The sequence below is a fragment of the Oncorhynchus keta genome, chromosome 32 (assembly GCF_023373465.1).
Source record: "Oncorhynchus keta strain PuntledgeMale-10-30-2019 chromosome 32, Oket_V2, whole genome shotgun sequence".
Classification (NCBI taxonomy): Eukaryota; Metazoa; Chordata; class Actinopteri; order Salmoniformes; family Salmonidae; genus Oncorhynchus; species Oncorhynchus keta.
The window spans coordinates 12768723-12790737 of NC_068452.1; the positions used below are offsets into that span (position 1 = coordinate 12768723).

The following is a 22015-nucleotide window of genomic DNA, read 5'->3' on the forward strand; positions in this document are numbered from 1 at the left end:
GTAGATCTGGTGGAAGAAAAGAGAAAGAAAGAGCATACGTTTTCTGTTTTTTATTGTTGTAGTATCATCTTTCACATGTACTAGAATAGCCACACAGTCAGAGAGGATGCTGGAGATCATTTTGATGGATAACACAAGAGGGCAACTGTAGGTGTGCAAAGTTTCAGACTAACTTCAGGAATGGGTGAGCAACATGACATTTAGCATGAAGTCACCCAGGTGTCCCACACAAGTTGCCCAAATGTACCCAAGTGGCCAAATTGGTGAAATGACTATAACTATATACAACTGTGCAAATAACTATATACAACATATCAAAAAGCAATTCTAACACACATTTTTTTTTCTAAATATGTTTTTTTTAAATATTAGAAAAAAAATATTTAAAAAAAAACAGTAGACCCTTTGGAAGTCCTCTACACAATGTTTTGCTGCCTGTGCGATGTCCCATAGCAGTCTCTTTCTGATGTAAAGCAGAGGCAAACTGAACAAGTGGTGCAGGTCATGCGACACAGACCACAACGACGCCTCCATGCTGTGCCCTTTTCGCACCGAGGCACAGTCATGCCTGCAGTAATGAACAGTGGCATATGAACACCACTGGAGGCAGGAGTAGAGGGGGCAGAGGTAGAGCGGGCAGCTTGGCACCGGGGGCTCCCAGTCGAAGTCGCTATCACTGTGAAAGAAAACATAAAAAAAAATATTTGTATTGTATGAGCCTTTTATCATCACATTAAATAAACAGATATGTAATTGTATAGAGCAGAGGGAACAGTCACAAAGGTGAAGTGCTATTCCATTCAACTCCGGCCATTGTTGCGGGCCTGCACCCAATGGCTATTTCATATGGAAATGGAGAGGAGTAGCAGGTGCAGTGGTGTTTGCTGTTCTACTCCATTCCATTTGAATAAAAAATTGAAAATATATATACAGTGCCTTGCGAAAGTATTCGGCCCCCTTGAACTTTGCAACCTTTTTCCACATTTCAGGCTTCAAACATAAAGATTATAAAACTGTATTATTTGTGAAGAATCAACAACAAGTGGGACACAATCATGAAGTGGAACGACATTTATTGGATATTTCAGACTTTTTTAACAAATCAAAAACTGAAAAATTGGGGTGCGTGCAAAATTATTCAGCCCCCTTACTTTCAGTGCAGCATACTCTCTCCAGAAGTTCAGTGAGGATCTCTGAATGATCCAATGTTGACCTAAATGACTAATTTGTAAGTCGCTCTGGATAAGAGCGTCTGCTAAATGACTTAAATGTCAATGTAAATGTAATGATGATAAATACAATCCACCTGTGTGTAATCAAGTCTCCGTATAAATGCACCTGCACTGTGATAGTCTCAGAGGTCCGTTAAAAGCGCAGAGTGCATCATGAAGAACAAGGAACACACCAGGCAGGTCCGAGATACTGTTGTGAAGAAGTTTAAAGCCGGATTTGGATACAAATATATTTCCCAAGCTTTAAACATCCCAAGGAGCACTGTGCAAGCGATAATATTGAAATGGAAGGAGTATCAGACCACTGCAAATCTACCAAGACCTGGCCGTCCCTCTAAACCTTCAGCTCATACAAGGAGAAGACTGATCAGAGATGCAGCCAAGAGGCCCATGATCACTGTGGATGAACTGCAGAGATCTACAGCTGAGGTGGGAGACTCTGTCCATAGGACAACAATCAGTCGTATATTGCACAAATCTGGCCTTTATGGAAGAGTGGCAAGAAGAAAGCCATTTCTTAAAGATATCCATAAAAAGTGTTGTTTAAAGTTTGCCACAAGCCACCTGGGAGACACACCAAACATGTGGAAGAAGGTGCTCTGGTCAGATGAAACCAAAATTGAACTTTTTGGCAACAATGCAAAACGTTATGTTTGGTGTAAAAGCAACACAGCACATCACCCTGAACATACCATCCCCACTGCCAAACATGGTGGTGGCAGCATCATGGTTTGGGGATGCTTTTCTTCAGCAGGGACAGGGAAGATGGTTAAAATTGATGGGAAGATGGATGGAGCCAAATACAGGACCATTATGGAAGAAAACCTGATGGAGTCTGCAAAAGACCTGAGACTGGGACTGAGATTTGTCTTCCAACAAGACAATGATCCAAAACATAAAGCAAAATCTACAATGGAATGGTTCAAAAATAAACATATCCAGGTGTTAGAATGGCCAAGTCAAAGTCCAGACCTGAATCCAATCGAGAATCTGTGGAAAGAACTGAAAACTGCTGTTCACAAATGCTCTCCATCCAACCTCACTGAGCTCGAGCTGTTTTGCAAGGAGGAATGGGGGAAAATGTCAGTCTCTCGATGTGCAAAACTGATAGACATACCCCAAGCGACTTACAGCTGTAATCGCAGCTAAAGGTGGCGCCACAAAGTATTAACTTAAGGGGGCTGAATAATTTTGCACGCCCAATTTTTCAGTTTTTGATTTGTTAAAAAAGTTTGAAATATCCAATAAATGTCGTTCCACTTCATGATTCGGTCCCACTTGTTGTTGATTCTTCACAAAAAAATACAGTTTTATATCTTTGTTTGAAGCCTGATATGTGGCAAAAGTTCAAGGGGGCCGAATACTTTCGCAAGGCACTGTATATACATACGTGTGTGTGTGTGTGTGTGTGTGTGTGTGTGTGTGTGTGTGTGTGTGTGTCTAAACAAACCAACACACACACCCAAACAAACCTATTTTATTTTTGCAAATATATATTTATATATATCCAAACAAACCAACACACACACACCCAAACAAACCAATTTTTTTTTGCAAAAATATATATATATTTATATTTCATAAAACGGCATTAGCACTTACCCGTCCAGAAGTACGTCGTGTCCTTGCAGAAACAGCTCCTCAGGTCCTGTTTGAATCATAACACTTAAAGATTCCTCAAACAAAATATCTGTCTCACTTTCCCGATCAATCTCTTCTATAATCTGGTGTATATCTGTATACTTAGACTTTTGGACTTCGCTTTTCCTGATTTATTCGCCATGATGTCTTCAATGAAATCATTGAAAATACTACTTTCCAAAATATTGCTGTGCGTAACATGCGTCACTGAAACTACTCTGATGGTCAAGGCGAGAATGGAGTTTGTGCGTTTACAAACAAGGAATGGTGGTCCAACCCATAACCATCACATACTGGCATTTACCTCAGCTCATTGGCTATCGACCCAGCTAGATATTCATGAAGATCCGAGGTCATTGGGCAGAAATACAGTCAAATCAACAATGCTTGATTGGTGCGCAAGGAAGTCATTGCACTTTGTCTTCAAAACAGTTCACTTCGGTCAATACTCCCCGCAAAAACACTGACTTTTGGCTGTGTTGCAAACATCCAGAGGAATGCACTGAAACCAAACATGACTAGATAAACTATTGTTTACTGTGTGTAATTACGTCGAATGCTCCGTAAAAAAATGGATAGATGGAATTCATGGCACAAATGGTTGACAAAATGTTTCGATTTAGGCTATAAACATGGATTTTATCAAAGAAAACAGCACTTCATTTGATCACTGGGACCCTCAGGAAGAGAAATAAGAGCACGATATCAGAATGTTAGTCATAATTTTACCTTCAGATGTGAATGTGTAAAAACTCATGGCGAAAAATGTTTCTGTTGTTGATTGCTCTTCTCAAACAAAAGCGTGGTATTTGTTCTCTGTAATAGCTATTTTAAATTGGAAAGCGTAGTTTGATTACCAAGATTCTAATCTTTTGAAGGGTGTAAGACACTTGCATTTTCAAGAATGTTTAATGTTACGACGTTGTATTTTTAGTTATCACTCTGACATTTCCCCTGATGTTGATCCCTGTACGGGGATCGCAGCCATAAGAGGTTCATGGAAACAGGATGCACCTGAAACCAATTGTGAGTCTCATAGCAAAGGGTCTGAATACTTAAGTAAATAAGGTATTTCTGTTTTTTACCTGTTTTCACTTTGTCATTAATGTGTGTAGATTTAATGAGGATTCTGTTTTTTATAAATACATTTTAAAATAAATCTGTAACTTAACAAAATGTGGAAAAAGGGAAGGGGTCTGAACTATGTTTTATATTATTGAAAATAAATGTAACCTTTGTTTAATTCACAATAACAGCCGGTTTGAAACACAGCCTGGACTCGAACCGGGGTGTCTGTAGTGACGCCTCAAACACTGAGATGCAGTGTCTTAGACCGCTGCGTCACTCAGGTGCCCCAAAATCATGTTCTAGTGCTGTCCCCACCTAAAATAAGTCTTGGTCAACCAAGAGTCATCTGTTCATTCCACCAATCGATTAGTTGAAATGTTGTTTGTATTTTTCCATATAAAAACACACCTTTTTAATAAAATCAACTATATGTACAGAACTGGTCTGATGCTTTAAAACTTCTTAGGGTTGCAATCCCGTTAACCTCTTAAGCGCACCCGACACGCAGGCGTGCCATCTAGCCATCTGGAAATGCAAATGCGCTACGCTAAATGCTAATAGCACTCGTTAAAACTCAAACGTTCATTAAAACACACATGCAGGGTACTGAATTAAAGCTACACTCGTTGTGAATCCAGCCAACAAGTCAGATTTTTTAAATGCTTTTCGACGAAAGCATGAGAAGCTATTATCTGATAGCATGCAACACCCCGAAATACCTGAAGGGGACGTAAACAAAATAATTAGCATAGCCGGCGCTACACAAAACGCAGAAATAAAATATAAAACATTCATTACCTTCGACGAGCTTCTTTGTTGGCACTCCCAGATGTCCCATAAACATCACTATTGGGTCTTTTTTTCGATTAAATCGGTCCATATATACCCTAAATATCGATCTATGAAAAGTGTGTGATCCAGGAAAAAACAGCGTTTTAAAACGCAACGTCATTTTTCAAAATTAAAAAAGTCGACGATAAACTTTCACAAAACACTTCGAAATACTTTTGTAATCCAACGTTAATAATCTATCAAATTGATCACGGGGCGATGTGTATTGAATAGCTCCACGTCTTCAAATCATGTTCTGAAATTTCTCCTCCAAAACATCCTGTCGGAGACCGTAAGGAATGGGCTCTCTTTTACTCGTTTCACCAAGAAACAAAGCCCAGGCAATTGACAAGACTGGCGACATCGTGTGGAAGCTGTAGGACTTGCAATCTCAGCCCCATATGTAATTTGGTTTCCCATAGACAATACATGCAAGTGGCAGATTGATATTTTTTCCAGATTTTGGTGATCAGTTTTTCTTCCGCTTTTCGATGAAACACACGTTCTGTTATAGTCACAGCCGTGATTTAACCAGTTTTAGAAACGTCAGAGTGTTTTCTATCCACACTTACTAATCATATGCATATACTATATTCCTGGCATGAGTAGCAGGACGCTGAAATGTTGCACGATTTTTAACAGAATGTTCGAAAAAGTAGGGTGTAGGCTTAAGTGGTTTTAACAGGTTCGATATGACAACAGCCAGTGAAAGTGCAAGGCGCCAAATTCAAAACATCAGAAATCTCATAATTAAAATTCCTCAAACATAGGATCTTATACCGTTTTAAAGGTAATCTTGTTGTTAATCCCACCACAGTGTCCGATTTCAAATAGGCTTTACAGCGAAAGCACCACAAACGATTATGTTAGGTCACCACCAAGCCACAGAAAAACATTTTTCCAGCCAAAGAGAGTAGTCACAAAAAGCACAAAGAGAGAATGAATCACTAATCTGTGATGATCTTCATCAGATGACACTCATAGGACTTCATGTTTACACAATACATGTACAGTGAGGGGGGGAAAGTATTTGATCCCCTGCCGATTTTGTATGTTTGCCCACTGACAAAGTGTATAATTTTAATGGTAGGTTTATTTGAACAGTGAGAGACAGAATAACAAATGGAAGAAACACAAAATAATCTCAATCTCCCTCAGTGTTTGGAGGAGGAGGAATGTTGCCTATGACCCCAAGAAACCATCCCCACTGTCAAACATGGAGGTGGAAACATTATGCTTTGGGGGTGTTTTTCTGCTAAGGGGACAGGACAACTTCACTGCATCAAAGGGACGATGGGCGGGGCCATGTACCGTCAAACCTTGGGTGAAAATCTTCTTCCCTCAGCCAGGGTATTGAAAATGGGTCGTGGATGGGTATTCCAGCATGGCAATGACCCAAAACACACGGCCAAGGGAACAAAGGAGTGGCTCAAGAAGAAGCACATTAAAGTCCTGGAGTGGCCTAGCCAGTCTCCAGACCTTAATCCCATAGAAAATCTTTGGAGGGGGCTGAAGGTTCGAGTTGCCAAACGTCAGCCTCAAAAGAAGATCTGCAAAGAGGAGTGGGAAAAAATCCCTCCTGAGATGTGTGCAAACCTGGTGGCCAACTACAAGAAATATCTGACCTCTGTGATTGCCAACAAGGGTTTTGCCACCAAGTACTAAGTCATGTTTTGCAGAGGGGTCAAATACTTATTTTCCTCATTAAAATGCTAATTATTCAAACCAATCAACATTTTTGACATGTGTTTTTCTGGATTTTTTTGTTGATATTCTGTCTCTCACTGTTCAAATAAACCTACAATTAAAATTACAGACAGATACTTTCTTTGTCAGTAGGCAAACGTACAAAATCAGCAGGGGATCAAATACTTGTTTCCCTCACTATATGTTTTGTTTGATAAAGTTCATATTTATATAAAATAATCTGAGTTTACATTAGCGCGTTACGTTCAGTAGTTCGAAAAACATCCTGTGATTTTGCATCGCCACATCAATTCAACAGAAATACTTATCATAAATGTAGATGAAAATAAAAGTTATCCACGTGGAATTATAGGTATATCTCTCCTTAATGCAACCGCTGTGTCAGATTTAAAAAAATCTTTACGGAAAAAGCAAATCATGCAATAATCTCAGACGGCGCTCAGAAAAAGAAAAAAAATATCCGAAGTCAACAGAAATCAGGAATAACATTATAAATATTCCCTTACCTTTGATCTTCATCAGAATGCACTCCCAGGAATCCTAGTTCCACAATAAATGCTTGATTTGTTCGATAATGTCCATTATTTATTTATGTCCAAGCAGCTACTTTTGTTATTGCGTTAGGTACACATATCCAAACGCTCGTGCAGGTCAGGCATAATTTCGGACAAAAACTTCCAAAAGTTTATATTACAGAAACATTTCAAACTAAGTATCGAATCATGTTTTTATCATAAATCTTCAATAACTTTCCAACCTTTGTGTGTAGAGAAGCAATGGAACGCAGGTCGCTATTATGTGAAATGTGCGTGACCAGGAAATGGCTCTCTGCCAGAAACCTGACTCATTCAGCTGTTATTCAGCCCCCACAGCACAGTATAAGCCTCATTCAAGTTTCTAGAGACTGTTGACATCTAGTGGAAGCCCTAGGAAGTGCAACTTCATCCATATCCCACTGTGAATTAATTAGGGTCTGGGTTGAAAATCGACCAACCTCAGATTTCTCACTTCCTGTTTGGATTTCTTCTCAGGTTTTTGCCTGCCATATGAGTTATGTTATACTCACAGACATCATTCAAACAGTTTTAGAAACTTCAGAGTGTTTTCTATCCAATACCAATAATAATATGCATATATTAGCAACTGGGACTGAGGAGCAGGCCGTTTACTCTGGGCACCTCTGGACACCTTTCATCCAAGCTACTCAATACTGCCCCTGCAGCCATAAGAAGTTTTAAGCATGCTGTTTGATCAAATAATGAAGATTTGAGGGAGCCAGAGATCAAGATAACGTAACCAGAAGGAGAAAAATTCTGCCGTTATGCTCCTGAAGTTTCCTGTAGTGGGTCGGCAACCTTTTCCATTTGGAGTGCCAAGTTATCTTACCATTTCTACCACTCTGCGTGCCAGTAAGGATTTTCATATGCATATTTTCGTGGAACAGTTTAATTTATAATAGTATCTCAAATTAATTGTCTGTGATTAATATACATTCTATCTAAATTAAAATGATACAAATATAAAAGTAACTTTTATTCACATTTTCTGCACATGGCCTGTCTACAACGATCTTGAAACATTGTATCAACTTGGTCCTCCGAAACTTGCAACATTGTATAAAATATTCTAGGCCCTCAGTTTCCATGCACCAGTGAGTTCTGGACAGACACAGCTGTCGGCTATTTGTGCAAAGGATAAGAAGTAATCAGGTATTTTATGACATTTCCACTGGATCAGAGAATGACTTTTTTTTCCCTTTCATGCCGAGTGGTTATTGAAAGGGTGAGAGCTGGAAATGTTTTACGAAAATACTTTGAAGAGCTATTGTCATACGCAATTGATTTTGATTATACTTTGTTTACTTGCTGTTTGAGGTGAAGAAAAATGTTTTGGAGAAGCTCCACAACTCATTAGTGGTGAGTTAAGACAATCAGAAATACTATCAGACATCCCCAAATGGGCACATTTACAGGCCTACATTTGTGTGCAGACCAGGTAGACTAGTCCTACTTCTATATGCGTAATTAAGTGTGCGCCCTTACTCTGGACAATTACACCGGATAATCGCAGCAAGCTAGCTGCCACAGAGTTGCCCAGCCTCGAAGCTAGCCTTGAGCCAGGCCCATCTCCTGGCCTGCTCAGTGGAACCTATGATCACTCAGCTACACAGCGGATGCCTCCCAGACTCTTCACTAAGATTACTAGAAGCCACGACATCACCGGATTCCTGCCGTAAGCTCTGGACCTTTGGCTAAAGTGGCTAATGCCCTTGTCCCGAAGCTTGTACCAGTTAGCCTCGAGCCAGGCGCATCTCCCGGCCAGCGTAGTATAGACTACCATATAGGCTTCCCTGGTTCATATTTTTCTGTTCACTGGACCCTATGATCACTTGGCTATGTAGCTGATGCCTGCTGGACTGTTCATTAATCACGGTACTCCATTTTGTTTATCTGTCAGTCCCAGCCTCAACTCAGGCCCTGTGTGTAGTTAACTGACCCTCTCTGCCCATTCATCTCCATTTTACCTGTTGTTGTTGTTGTTGTCTTAGCTGATTAACTGTTGTCTTAACCGTTGTTGTCTTAGCTAGCTCTCCCAATCAACACCTGCGGTTGCTTTATGCCTCGCTTTATGTCTGTCTAATGTCAATATTCCTTGTATACTGTTGTTTAGGGTTGTTATCATTGTTTTATTTTACTGCAGAGCCCCAAGTCCAACTCAACATGCCTCAGAGAACTCTTTTGTCCCACCTCCCACACATGCAGTGACCTCACCTAGCATTACTGGTGCCTCCAGAGATGCAACCTCTCTTATCGTCACTCAATGCCTAGGTTTACCTCTACTGTATCCGCACTCTACCATACCCCTGTCTCTACATTATGCCTTGAATCTATCCTACCACGCCCAGAAATCTGCTCCTTTTACTTTCTGTTCCCAATGCACTAGACAACCAGTTCTGATAGCCTTTAGCCGTACCCTCATCCTACTCCTCTGTTCCTCTGGTGATGTAGAGGTTAACCCAGGCCCAGTGTGTCCCCAGGCGTCTTGGTTTCATGCATGTTAAAATCAGAAGCCTCCTCCTTAAGTTTGTTTTACTCACTGCTTTAGCACACTCCGCCAACCTTGGTGTCCTTGTCGTGTTGAATCCTGGCTTTGGAAGGCCACCAAATATTCTGAAGTTTCCATCCCCAACTACAACCGTCAAAATGAGAGGAGTTGCAATCTACTGCAGAGATGACCTACAAAGTTTCCAGGTCTAAACCCAAACAGTTTGAGATTCTAATTTTAAATATTAATCTCTCCAGAAATAAGTCTCTCTCTGTTGCCACCTGTTACAGACCCCCCTCAGCTCCCAGCTGTGCCCTGGACACCATATGTGAATTGATTGCCCCCCGTCTATCTTCAGAGTTCGTTCTGTTAGGTGACCTAAACTGGGATATGATTAACACCACGGCCGTCCTACAATCCAAGCTAGATGCCCTCAATCTCACACACATTATCAAGGAACCCACCAGGTACAACCCTAGATCCGTACACATGGGCACCCTCATAGATATTATCCTGACCATCTTGCCCTCCAAATACACCTCTGCTGTTTTCAATCAGGATCACTGCCTCATTGCCTGCATCCATTATGGGTCCGCGGTCAAACGACCACCCATCATCACTGTCAAACGCTCCCTAAAACACTTCTGCAAGCAGGCCTTTCTAGTCGACCTGGCCTGGGTATCCTGGAAGGATATTGACCTCATCCCGTCAATAGAGGATGCCTGGTTGTTCTATAAAAGTAATTTCCTCACCACCTTAAATAAGCATGCCCCTTTCACGAAATGTGTAACTAAGAACAGATATAGCCCTTGGTTCACTCCAGACCTGACTGCCCTCGACCAGCACAAAAACATCCTGTGGCGTACTGCACAAGCATCGAATAATCCCCGCGATATGCAACTTTTCAGAGAAGTCAGGAACCAATACACACAGTCGGTTAGGAAAGCAAAGGCTAGCTTTTTGAAACAGAAATTTGCATCCTGTAGCTCTAACTCCAAAAACATTCTCCTTCTGGAAGAGTTGCAAAAGCTGGACCCGTACAAATCAGTTGGGCTAGACCCTCTGGACCCTCTCTTTCTAAAATTATCCGCCGCCATTGTGGCAACCCCTATTACTAGTCTGTTCAACCTCTCTTTTGTCTCGTTCGAGATTCCTAAAGATTGGAACGCTTCCGCGGTCATCCCCCTCTTCAAAAGGGGTGACACTCTAGACCCAAACTGTTACAGACCTATATCCATCCTGCCCTGCCTTTCTAAAGTATTTGAAAGCCAAGTTAACAAACAGATCACTGACCATTTTGAATCTCACTGTATCTTCTCCGCTGTGCAATCCAGTTTCCGAGCTGGTCATAGGTGCACCTCAGCCACACTCAAGGTACTAAATGATATCATAACTGCCATCGATAAAAGACAGTACTGTGCAGCAGTCTTCATCGACCTGGCCAAGGCTTTCGACTCTGTCAATCACCGTATTCTGCTTCAGTGCCATATAACTTCTTCTGTGGCCTCCAACTGCTCTTAAACGCCAGTAAAACTAAATGCATGCTCTTCAACCGATCGCTGCCGATCGCTGCCTGCACCCGCCCGCCTCACTACTCTGGACGTTTCTGACGTTTCTGTCCAGAATATGTGGACAACTACAAATACATAGGTATCTGGTTAGACTGTAAACTCTCCTTCCAGACTCATATTAAGCATCTCCAATCCAAAATTAAATCTAGAATCGGCTTCCTATTTCGCAACAAAGCCTCCTTCACTCACTGTATACATCAATGATGTTGCTCTTGCTGCGGGTGATTACTTGATCCACCTCTACGCAGACGACACCATTCTGTATACATCTGGACCTTCTTTGGACACTGTGTTAACAAACCTCCAAACGAGCTTCAATGCCATTCAATGCAATACCAAACTCCTTCTGTTGGCACCAACTGCTCTTAAACGCTAGTCAAATTAAATGCATGCTCTTCAACCGATCTTGCCTGCACCCGCCGCCTAACTAGCATCACTACTCTGGACGATTCTGACTTAGAATATGTGGACAACAAAAAAATACCTAAGTGTCTGGTTAGACTGTAAACTCTCATTCCAGACTCATATTAAGCATCTCTAACCCAAAATTAAGTCTAGAATTGGCTTCCTATTTCGCAACAAAGCCTCCTTCACTCACGCTGCCAAACATACCCTCGTAAAACTGACTATCCTACCGATCCTTGACTTCGGTGATGTCATTTTCAAAATAGCCTCCAACACTCTACTCAATAAACTGGATGCAGTCTATCACAGCGTCATCGGTTTTGTCACTAAAGCCCCATATACCACCCACCACTGCGACCTGTATGCTCTCGTCGGCTGGCCCTCGCTACATATTCGTCGCCAAACCCACTGGCTCCAGGTCATTAAAAAGTCTTTGCGAGGCCGCCATAACTCGGCTCACTGGTCACTATAACAACACCCACCCATAGCACACGCTTCAGGAGGTATATCTCACTGGTCATCCCCAAAGCCAACACCTACTTTGGCCGCCTTTCCTTCCAGCTTTCTGCTGCCAATGACTGGAACGAATTGCAAAAATCGCTGAAGTTGTAGACTAATAAATCCCTTACTAACTTTAAGCATCAGCTATCTGAGCAGTGGATCGCTGCAGCTGTACACAGCCCATCTGTAAATAGTCCATCCAACTGCCTACCTCATCTCCATGTTTTTTTTTTTTGCACCCCAGTATTTCAACTTGCACATCATCATCTGCACATCTATCACTCCAGTGTTAATTTGCCAAATTGTAATTACTTCACTACTATGGCCTATTTATTGCCTTTCCTCTTTACTCCATTTGCACACTGTATATTGATTTTCCTATTGTGTTATTGACTGTACGTTTGTTTGTCCCATGTGTAACTGTTGTTTTTTTGTCGCACTGCTTGTTCTCGACTGGCCTACCTGGTTAAATAAGGGTGAAATACAAAATAAAATCTTAACTTTATTGACAACCCCCAAATGGATACTGTCATTAACCGGGTTCTTTAACCTTTTGGGGATAGGGGGCAGCATTTTCACTTTGGATGAATTGGGTGCCCATAGTGAACTGCCTCCTACTCTGTCCCAGATGCTAATATATGCATATTATTATTACTATTGGATAGAAAGCACTTTGAAGTTTCTAAAACTGTTTGAATTATGTCTGTGAGTATAACAGAACTCATAGGGCAGGCAAACTTCCAAACAGGAAGTGGAAATTCTGGGGCTGGTTGATTTTCAACTCATTGATTCTCTGCTTAGTTTGACCAGTTTATTCGACCTGGAATATATCTTTTTGAAGTTTTCCTCCGAGTTCGCCTGGACCAGCGCCAGCTTTTGGACATGTGAACTAAACGTGCTAGCTAAAGTAGCTAATTGGCCACTAGTAATGGACATTATGGAACAAAACAACGATTTATTGTGGAACTTGGATTCCTTGCACTGCATTCTGATGAAGGATCATCAAAGGTAAGGGAATATTTATGATGTAATTTCGTATTTCTGTTGACTCCAACTTGGCGGAGAAATATATTTACGTCTGAGCGCCGTCTCAGATTATTGCATGGGATGCTTTTTTCATAACGTTTTTTAAAAATCTGACACAGCGGTTGCATTAAGAACCAGTATCTCTTTAATTATATGTAAAACGTATCTTTCGTCAAAGTTTATGATGAGTATTTCTGTTATTTGACGTGGCTCTCTGTAATTACTCTGGATATTTTGGAGGCATTTCTGAACATGGCGCCAATGTAAACTGAGATTTGTGGATATAAATATGCATATTATCGAACAAAATATAAATGTATTGTGTAACATGATGTCATATGAGTGTCATCTAATGAATATTATCAAAGATTAGTGATTAATTTTATCTCTAATTCTGCTTTTGTGACTATCTTTGGCTGGGAAAAATGGCTGTGTTTTGGATTTGGTGGTGATCTAACGTAAATATATGTTGTGTTTTCGCTGTAAACCATTTTAAAAATCGGGACACAATGGGTAGATTAACAAGATGTTTCTTTCATTTGCTGTATTGTTAATGTGTGAAAGATAAATATTTTGAAAGAATATTGAATATCCCGCGCTGCCTTTTCAGCGGAATGTTGGGGGGTTCTTTAGCGGAACCTGTGTCATAGACAGTTTAATAATTACACATAATTCATAATACTGTAGCAAACATATTAAACAGGATATTCAAACGAGCCTTACAATTATAATCCAAAGTAGTGTGAAATGCACTCATAAGCAACCTGGAAATGGAGGTTACTCCCCTGAGTTTTCCCATATTCACATTCAGAATACATTGTGAAAAACTAAAATCTTTACTCACCATTTTTGCTCCAGGCAGATATAGTACATCCATAACTATCAGTTTCCTCATTAGCAGGGAGGAGTTCCTGCAATCAAATCGCCCTCGTGCCCCAATTTTAGCAAACACAGAAAGGGGCCTATATTGGAGGCCAAAGGTTGTCTGACACACTGTTTAGGGTTTCAACAACATGAATATCTTATTTTTATCCTACAATCATTGATGTTACTACTAATGTGAAAACAAGACAACCTATGACTATTCTTGCTCATTTTAAGACAATTGTCAAATAATTTTAACAATCATTACAGACATTACAATTGTTGTATAACATCATGGCTACGCTGTTGGCATCAACTTTTACAGGGGATTACCGCTGTTGTGGGCCTTTAATCATCTGTCTGACTTTGTTGTTCACACAGGAGAGAGACGGGACTATCGTGGATCCTTTGGGAAGCCTCAACAACCTTATGATGCTGAAGAGGCAGAGAAGAGTCTCTCCAGATCAGAACACCTCAATAAACACCTGCAGAGATCCACAGGGAGGAGAACTCATTGCTGCTCTGACTGTGGGAAGAGATTCACGTCATCAGGCATTAAAATGCACCAGAGAACACACACAGGAGAGAAATCGTATAGCTGTGTTCAATGTGGGAAGAGTTTTGGTGGATCTGGCTCTCTGACAGTGCACCAGAGAACACACACAGGAGAGAACCCTTTCAGCTGTGGTCATTGTGGGAAGGGATGCACTACATCTGGCCATCTAACTATACACCAGAGAACACACACAGGAGAGAAACCTTATAGCTGTGGTCAATGTGGTAAGAGTTTTGGTCAATCTGGAGAGCTCACAGTGCACCAGAGAACGCACACAGGAGAGAAACCTTATATCTGTGTTCAATGTGGGAAGAATTTTGGTCGATCTGGCTCTCTGACAGTGCACCAGAGAACACACACAGGAGAGAAACCTTACTGCTGTGATCAATGTGGGAAGAGATGTACTACATCTGGCAATCTAACTCTACACCAGAGAGCACATACAGGAGAGAAACCGTATACCTGTGGTCAATGTGGGAAGAGTTTTGCTGCATCTAGCACTCTGACTCAACACCAGAGAACACACACAGGAGAGAAACCTTTCAGCTGTGTTCAATGTGGGAAGAGTTTTGCTGCATCTAGCACTCTGACTCTACACCAGAGAACACACACAGGAGAGAAATCCTACAGCTGTGTTCAATGTGGGAAGAGTTTTAGTCAATCTTGCCATCTGACTCTACACCAGAGAACACACACTGGAGAGAAACCGTATAGCTGTAATCAATGTGGGAAGAGCTTTACTCAGCTAAACAGTCTGATTTTGCACCAGAGAACACACACAGGAGAGAAACCTTACAGTTGTGTTCAATGTGGGAAGAGTTTTCGGCAATCTTGCCATCTGACTCTACACCAGAGAACGCACACAGGAGAGAACTCATCAGAAAATACATGAAGGAGTTGTTTCATGATCTCAATGAAATAATTTCACAATGAAGAATTTTTTTAACATTGTATTTGGAGTATTTTAAGGTATTTCACAATGTAGAATCCTAAACGTTTGCCCCCTGTTCTATTGATTTCACCATGATATGGATATTAGCCTTGGGAAAAATCCAGGCTCTGAATTGAAAGAGTACTATTTATGTGATTTAACAAAAAGTGACTACACTTCCCGTGTTGGTGACCCACTTGAATCAAAATGTAACACTTCAAAATGTAGCGAGCTGTTTTCTACAAGTTGTCCTCTAACCAGTGATGTACACATTATTCTCTGATTCTGTGTGGTTTTTGAGCTGTTAGTTTTGACAGGACGTGCAACCTCATCTCCCTCTCGGCACAATTGATTTCAACATGATATCGATGAGTGATGTCAAATAAGTGTTGCGTTCCTTAGTTTAGCGACCCCTAAATTTAAATGCATCACTCCAAAATATAGTTGACTGTCTTCTGCAGGTTGTCCTATAATCAGTGAGGTAAAAGATATCTCCCATTTCAATGTGTTCTTTTAGTTGTGTTAGTTTCAACAGCGCGTACAACCTGATTTCCCCCCTAATCGATATCAGTGATTTATTGCTACTTGTCAAAACAAGTGTTTCTGATGCTTGTGCCGTTTATAAGGAGCTTGTTTAAAAAATACAAGTAATGTGATTATTGTGGCAGATGTTTGTGTACATAGCACATTTTATTTTTAGGTTTTCAATATATCACAAACTGCATATTGGTTATTGATTTGAACACGTTAAAACTGTGTTTTTACTTTGGGGCTATCCCACCGAGCAAAATGTAATTGAAAAGAAGACTATGCCTGACATCCAATATTTGTTCGGTTGTAGTTGAAAATATGTATTTTGGGGTTATTTTTTTAATTACTTGAAAACAACGTAATGTCAACGTACTTTCAGTAGCCGAGTGGTTAGAGCGTTTGGCAGTAACCGAAAGGTTGCTGGATCGAATCCCCGAGCTGATAAACATTTTGAAAGGTGGATCTCTCTTCTGGCTCTTCACTGACTCCTTCCATCAGCTTCTCCCAGGATGACTTGCTCCTGGGTGGTGGGGGGCATTGGACAGAATTCCAAACTGGCAATGCTCTGTTGGCACTCTCAGTTCACTTCCCAAATCCCATCCAAAATATGTTGTTCTCCCCCCAGTTAACCCACTGTTCCTAGGCTGTCACTGTCGATAAGAAGTTGTTCATAACTGACTTGCCTAGTTAAATAAAAAGTGGACTAGATTTCTATTAGCTAGTGAGTTTTTGGGTTCTATTAAAAAAAATGGAAAAAAAAAATAATGTATATTATTATTTCGATTTTTTTTTTTTTTTTGCTGTCTTCAATTGTTGCCAGCCAGCAGACACCATGTTTATATTGTAGAAGGTGAAGCATTGTAGTTGATTATAATGTGAAATGGAAGTTGTTTTCTGTTGGTGGTGAGCAAACTCGTCCATCAAAAATATAGGATATATTTGTTGTCTTAAAGTGGAATGTTTTACAGGCTTTGGTTTTTCCATTTATGTTGTGAGGTTGAACTTTCGCTCATTAGCATGTAGGACACATTGATTGGTGTCACCTCGTTAGTCAGTATGTGTTACACCTGTACTGGCTTGTCCATGTCGTTAGTGGGAAGGTGTTTCACCTGAGCTGGTCCAGGTTCTATTTAAGAGTGTCTGGCCCAGTGCTCCAGTTGTCTTGATAGATGTGGAGAGTCAACACCTTTAGTTGCGTCCCATTTTTAAGTTCGTTGTGTTTTTTTTATTTTGTTTGTCGCTTCTTGGGAAGATTTAGGGGGTCTCATGGTGGGTGTCTTTTAGGTCCCCGTTGTTGTTACTAGTCAACTTTCAGTGGACATTGAGAGCAAAATTGCAAGCTTATGTTATAATATTTTTATTGTATCAAATGGTTGTTTTATGCAACAGAATAGAGAGTTCTTAGAACTATAGCGTCTGTGTGTTCTACTGAGGATGGGCCCCTGGGTGAAAACACTGACAGGAGATTTACAATGTATTTTAGGTGATAAAACCTAAAGAGACCACATTCCAGAGCATGAGTTTCTGTTCGATATGGTACCAGGGAGAGATGACCCCAGGGCCAGACCCTGGTCTTTACACAGAGGACTGTTTTTACAGCAGATGCTGTCTGCTGTGAATTCTAAGTATATTTCATACAAGTCTTAACCTTGTGACCTGTTCTATACATCTTTGTCATGTAGATTGAAAGGGGTGTATCTTGCCTGTGAAATACTTTTGTCTCGTGGCTCTCAACGAATCATCATCATCGTAGAGCACTCAATTGATTCACTTTATATGTGTGCGTTGTATTGCCCTGATCCCATAGTAAGTATATAAAGATTTAGTTTAAGAATAACTGACTTGATATGTTTGTTTCTCCTCATTTGATATTAGAGAAATTAACCACCACATTTGGCAATGGGGATATGAATCCTGACTTGGTGACCGCTCCTGACGACCTGGGTAAACCGTGCACGGGGGATCCCTCAAACCTGCAATCTCAGGGAGACCACACTTCGGGAACGGAGCAGATGAACCGACCTTTGATCTGAGAGGCAGCGAGCGTACCCCTTATCATGCCTCAAAGAACCTTTTGGGGTTCATTTTTTAAACTCCCTGTCCACCCTCCCTCCATTATAAAAACATATTTTAATAATAACAATATTGATTTAAATAATTAATTATTTATTTAATGGCACCACAAATGTGAATTAATATTTACAAAACAATTTACCAAACACAACACATTACAAAATTGCAACATTTCTGCAAACATGTCAGACCATAATAAATAATACATTTACTTTGTTTAGTGCTTTTCATGACATTTTTTTTTTAATTAAATAATGATGTACAATATAAACAACATACATTAAAAATGAATCATAGGTAAACTAACAATATTGTAGACTTGATGCTAAATACAGATTTGTCAGCTTTAGTGTGTATATCATATTCACTTAGTTATGTTAGGAAGTTTGCCATCTTTATGACCGGCCCTGTTAACTTCACCCCAACTTCTCTTCTCCCCAGAACACAGTAACTTAAGAACATAAGTGTTTTTATGAAATTTTGGGGAAAATTTATGGAAAATAAAAAATCCAGCCGTAGCAGAGACCCAAGTCCCATGGGGACGTCCTCGAGGGTGTGGATGTTCTCCCCATCAAAGGCCAGTGGGATTTCACTCTAATGGTGAAATGGATTTCCACTGATGTGCAGTAAAGAAATGAAGAGCGGTGAAATCTGTGTCAACAAAAGTAAGAAAAGATTAATACACATACAAAGAACATAAATGTTCAGCTGTAGTTTTATATAAGCATGCACACCTATGTTTATGAAGAAACAGATGATTGGTGCATAGGCATATCACAGACATAAAGGCCAGTCGGGTCCTCATTGAAGAGGTTGGGCAAGAGCAGGATCGCTGCTGTGGTCTCCAGTCCAAGTAAAGTAAAGCAATGATCTTACTACACTTGATAATTTTATTACAAAATACATTAGAGAAAGGGAAGGAATAAGAGCAAATACCTATTTTGTATTGTCCTTCAAGGACAGTCAAAATAGCAGGATGATGTCCTCACCCCTGCCTCGCCTCTCTACCTCTGATAGTCCTTCAATTCTCTTTTTGTCTATATGGACTTGATTCATTTCTGAGAAGATCTGAAAAGATAATTTGCAAACATTTGTATGCTAATAGATGTCTGTTTGTTTTGACTGCTATGAAAGTTGAATGTACACTTCAAATACAGCATATCTGTACCTTCTTGATCCCAATTGCATTGTGTCCATGTTCTGTCCTATAAGAATATCAAAGGAAGAGAAAATGTGTCAAAGAATCGTCTTACAAGCATTAAAAGATATATATATATATTTAAAAAATATTGAAAGATAAATGGCATTAACATACAATTGAATGTAAAATAGAAGAACATATTGGAGAAAGCACTAGCCAATACAGTACTGCCACACAGTGACAGTACTGCCATACAGGCCCAATATCACATTTCAAGATATCTTTGTACACAAATTGTTCAATATTTTATCAGGCTGACTTGAAAGATTATACTCAACATTTTGCTGCGTGGCAATACTGTGTTTGGATTCTGAAGGGCATTTATACAAAATAGGTAGTCTAGACACTGTATTAATACAATTATGTATTTCAATCCCATCTTCAGCTACCATCTAAGATATTAATTTCCCTCCACATGGGGGCAGACATGTATAACGTTTCCAAAATGGGATAGTATTGTCCTTGTAACGTTTCCAAAATGGGATAGTATTGTCCTTGTAACATTTCCAAAATGGGATAGTATTGTACATGTAACGTTTCCAAAAAGGGATAGTATTGTACATGTAACGTCTCCAAAATGGGATAGTATTGTACATGTAACGTTTCCAAAAAGGTATAGTATTGTCCATGTAACGTTATGCCCCCTTCTGGGTTAATAGTATCGCATGCTGTAGCAGGCTATATAAAGAGGAAGACCATTGACGATTCAGTTCGTTGTAAGGTCTCGTCTGGAAAGGTCACCAATCCTTAGTTAGTTAACGTTAGCTAGTTCATTCTCACAAAAGTGAGAACTACTCTTGATTGGGAACATACGAGTGTAAAACTATGTTGGCTTTATGGAAACGATATACAATATATGTGAAAGAATATAGTTGAGGGAAGTAATCCAAACCTAGTTGTGCCTAGTTAGGACATAACGTTACTGTACTGTAGCTCATACAACGCTGACGGTCAAACCCGGCTTTCTAATATTTACGGTAATTAACTATAGTAACGTTATGGAAGATATTCACAGAAAACCATCATTGTCTTCGTTATTCATTATTATTATGTTATTTTATTATTATTATTATTATTATATAAATTATTTCGATACATATTCAGAGCCAAACATCAACCCAACTTAAACTTTTTAACTTGTTGTCGCATCCAAACGTGTCACCATCGTTTTCATTTGTAATTGCGAAATTCCCGGAAGAAGTTCAGCAACAACGGAGGTTCCTCGATGAACCCACCTTCTAACAATTTATTTGAATAACCTTTTGGGGCTGTTTTTCATTGACCAAGAACACTACGGTTCTTTGGGATCTGAGAACAACTTCAGTTGAACCCTATATTTTTAGAGTTGTCGTCGGCTCTATTTACTCTCATATTCAGACATGCTGATTAGCATCAACGATCAAGGCAGCTGCTGCTCCAAAACAGTATGAGGTGAGACGGTGAACAGATGTTGAATCATAATAATTAAGTTAATTCAAAGTAATTAGTGAAACTGTTAAAACAATAGTATATGGCACATTAATTCAATATATTAGGCTATTGTTATCATATAGAAACATCATGGAATATTGTACATCATATTAGCATCAACATACATTATCGTTTCATTCCATTTCACATAATAAGGATATTTCAAGTTCAGAGGTCAGAACCCATCACCTGCTATGTAAAAGAGATAGAAGATTGCACAATGGTCAATGCTCCTAAACCCTTCCGTAACCATTTTAAATGTCAACTGCAATGGGCTAGTGATGTCCCAAGGATCTATCTCTACCTGAAAATACATGATCTAAGTGATTAATAGTTGGTACTCAGCAGTCGGCAGGGTAGCCTAGTGGTTAGAGCGTTGTTCAAACCCCCGAGCTGACAAGGTACAAATCTGTTGCTCTGCCCCTGAACAGGCAGTTAACCCACTGTTCCTAGGCCGTCATTGAAAATAAGAATTTGTTCTTAACGGACTTGCCTGGTTAAATAAAGGTACAAAAATAAAAAGTCATAAAGCCTTAATTACTTTAATTTACTACTAGAATTGTGATTTTGTCAGACAGCATAGACAGCAGCTCTACACTTTATTGACTGACTGATCCATTCACCCTCCTCAGCCTTCCTCTCCTCTGAAGACCCAGTGAGGGTGGAGCTCAGTCAGAGAGCTGTTGAGGGACTGGTTATGAAGAACACTTCTACAGCCAGAGAGGTGAGAGGTCACAGATGGTAAATATTTATGTCCCCTTAGCGGTTCATCACGTAAGCAAAAGGTAATATACATTTACATCATCCATGTTTATTTACAGTAGTCCAAATTGTTCACTGATATTGGTGTAATTTCTCACCCCTTTTGGTTGTATGAAAGTTAATTTCCCCTCAGACACACATTTGTTATTTGATATTATGAAGGTAATTTGTGTAGAATGTACTTTACCCCACATCTCTTTACATTGCTTATTCATATTTGGTGGCCTGACTGTGTCCAGACTGTCAAAGGCCCATCCTGGTAGATCTGAACCTAATGCAGCTTGGAGAGATCTGATAAAAGAAGTCACATTTAGGTGTCACTGAGGCCATAGATGCTCCATATCCATTACTTTTGAGTGTTTTATATAATATGACTAAATGTGTTTCTCTCTGTGTTGCAGGGGCAGTCAACAAATGGAACGGCAAGGCCACAGAACATGACATAAGCAGAGCTGTGGGAGACCACCTCAAGCCCCTGGTAGAGCCAGGGGTGGTGTTTACCACTCCACCACGCCTTCAGCAGGCTTGATCTGTTTGATCCATTTGTTTGTTTCAGTTAGTTGAATCCTTTCACATGGGATTGATACTGATTTTCATACT

General features: G+C 40.0%; 2 protein-coding genes and 1 long non-coding RNA gene across 8 annotated transcripts in view; 2 read left to right on the plus strand and 1 right to left on the minus strand.

The window, feature by feature from the left end:
• LOC118365099 (zinc finger protein ZFP2-like) overlaps positions 1-22015 on the minus strand; it is a 323918-nt gene that overhangs the window by 153946 nt on the left and 147957 nt on the right. The gene's annotated exons all lie outside the window — the stretch shown is intronic.
• Positions 1-22015, plus strand: part of LOC118365129 (zinc finger protein 501-like) — a 309516-nt gene that overhangs the window by 2990 nt on the left and 284511 nt on the right. The window contains exons 2-4 of one of the 6 annotated variants that reach the window (XR_008088211.1): positions 14273-17178; positions 17393-17534; positions 17785-19153. The exons of 2 other annotated variants lie outside the window; for them this stretch is intronic. Coding sequence is in view for 1 of the 4 variants with exons in the window: in XM_052490226.1 (XP_052346186.1) it covers positions 17785-17942 (158 nt within the window). In the remaining 3 variants the exon portion in view is untranslated. Of the gene's footprint in view, positions 1-14272; positions 17535-17784; positions 19157-22015 lie in introns of those variants that run through there. 3 more of the 6 variants (XR_008088209.1, XR_008088210.1, XM_052490226.1) reach the window with 3 other exon arrangements.
• LOC127914409 (uncharacterized) lies at positions 20376-21940 on the plus strand. The gene is made up of 3 exons (XR_008088242.1): positions 20376-20614; positions 21286-21377; positions 21817-21940. It is a non-coding gene; the product is annotated as an uncharacterized LOC127914409 (long non-coding RNA).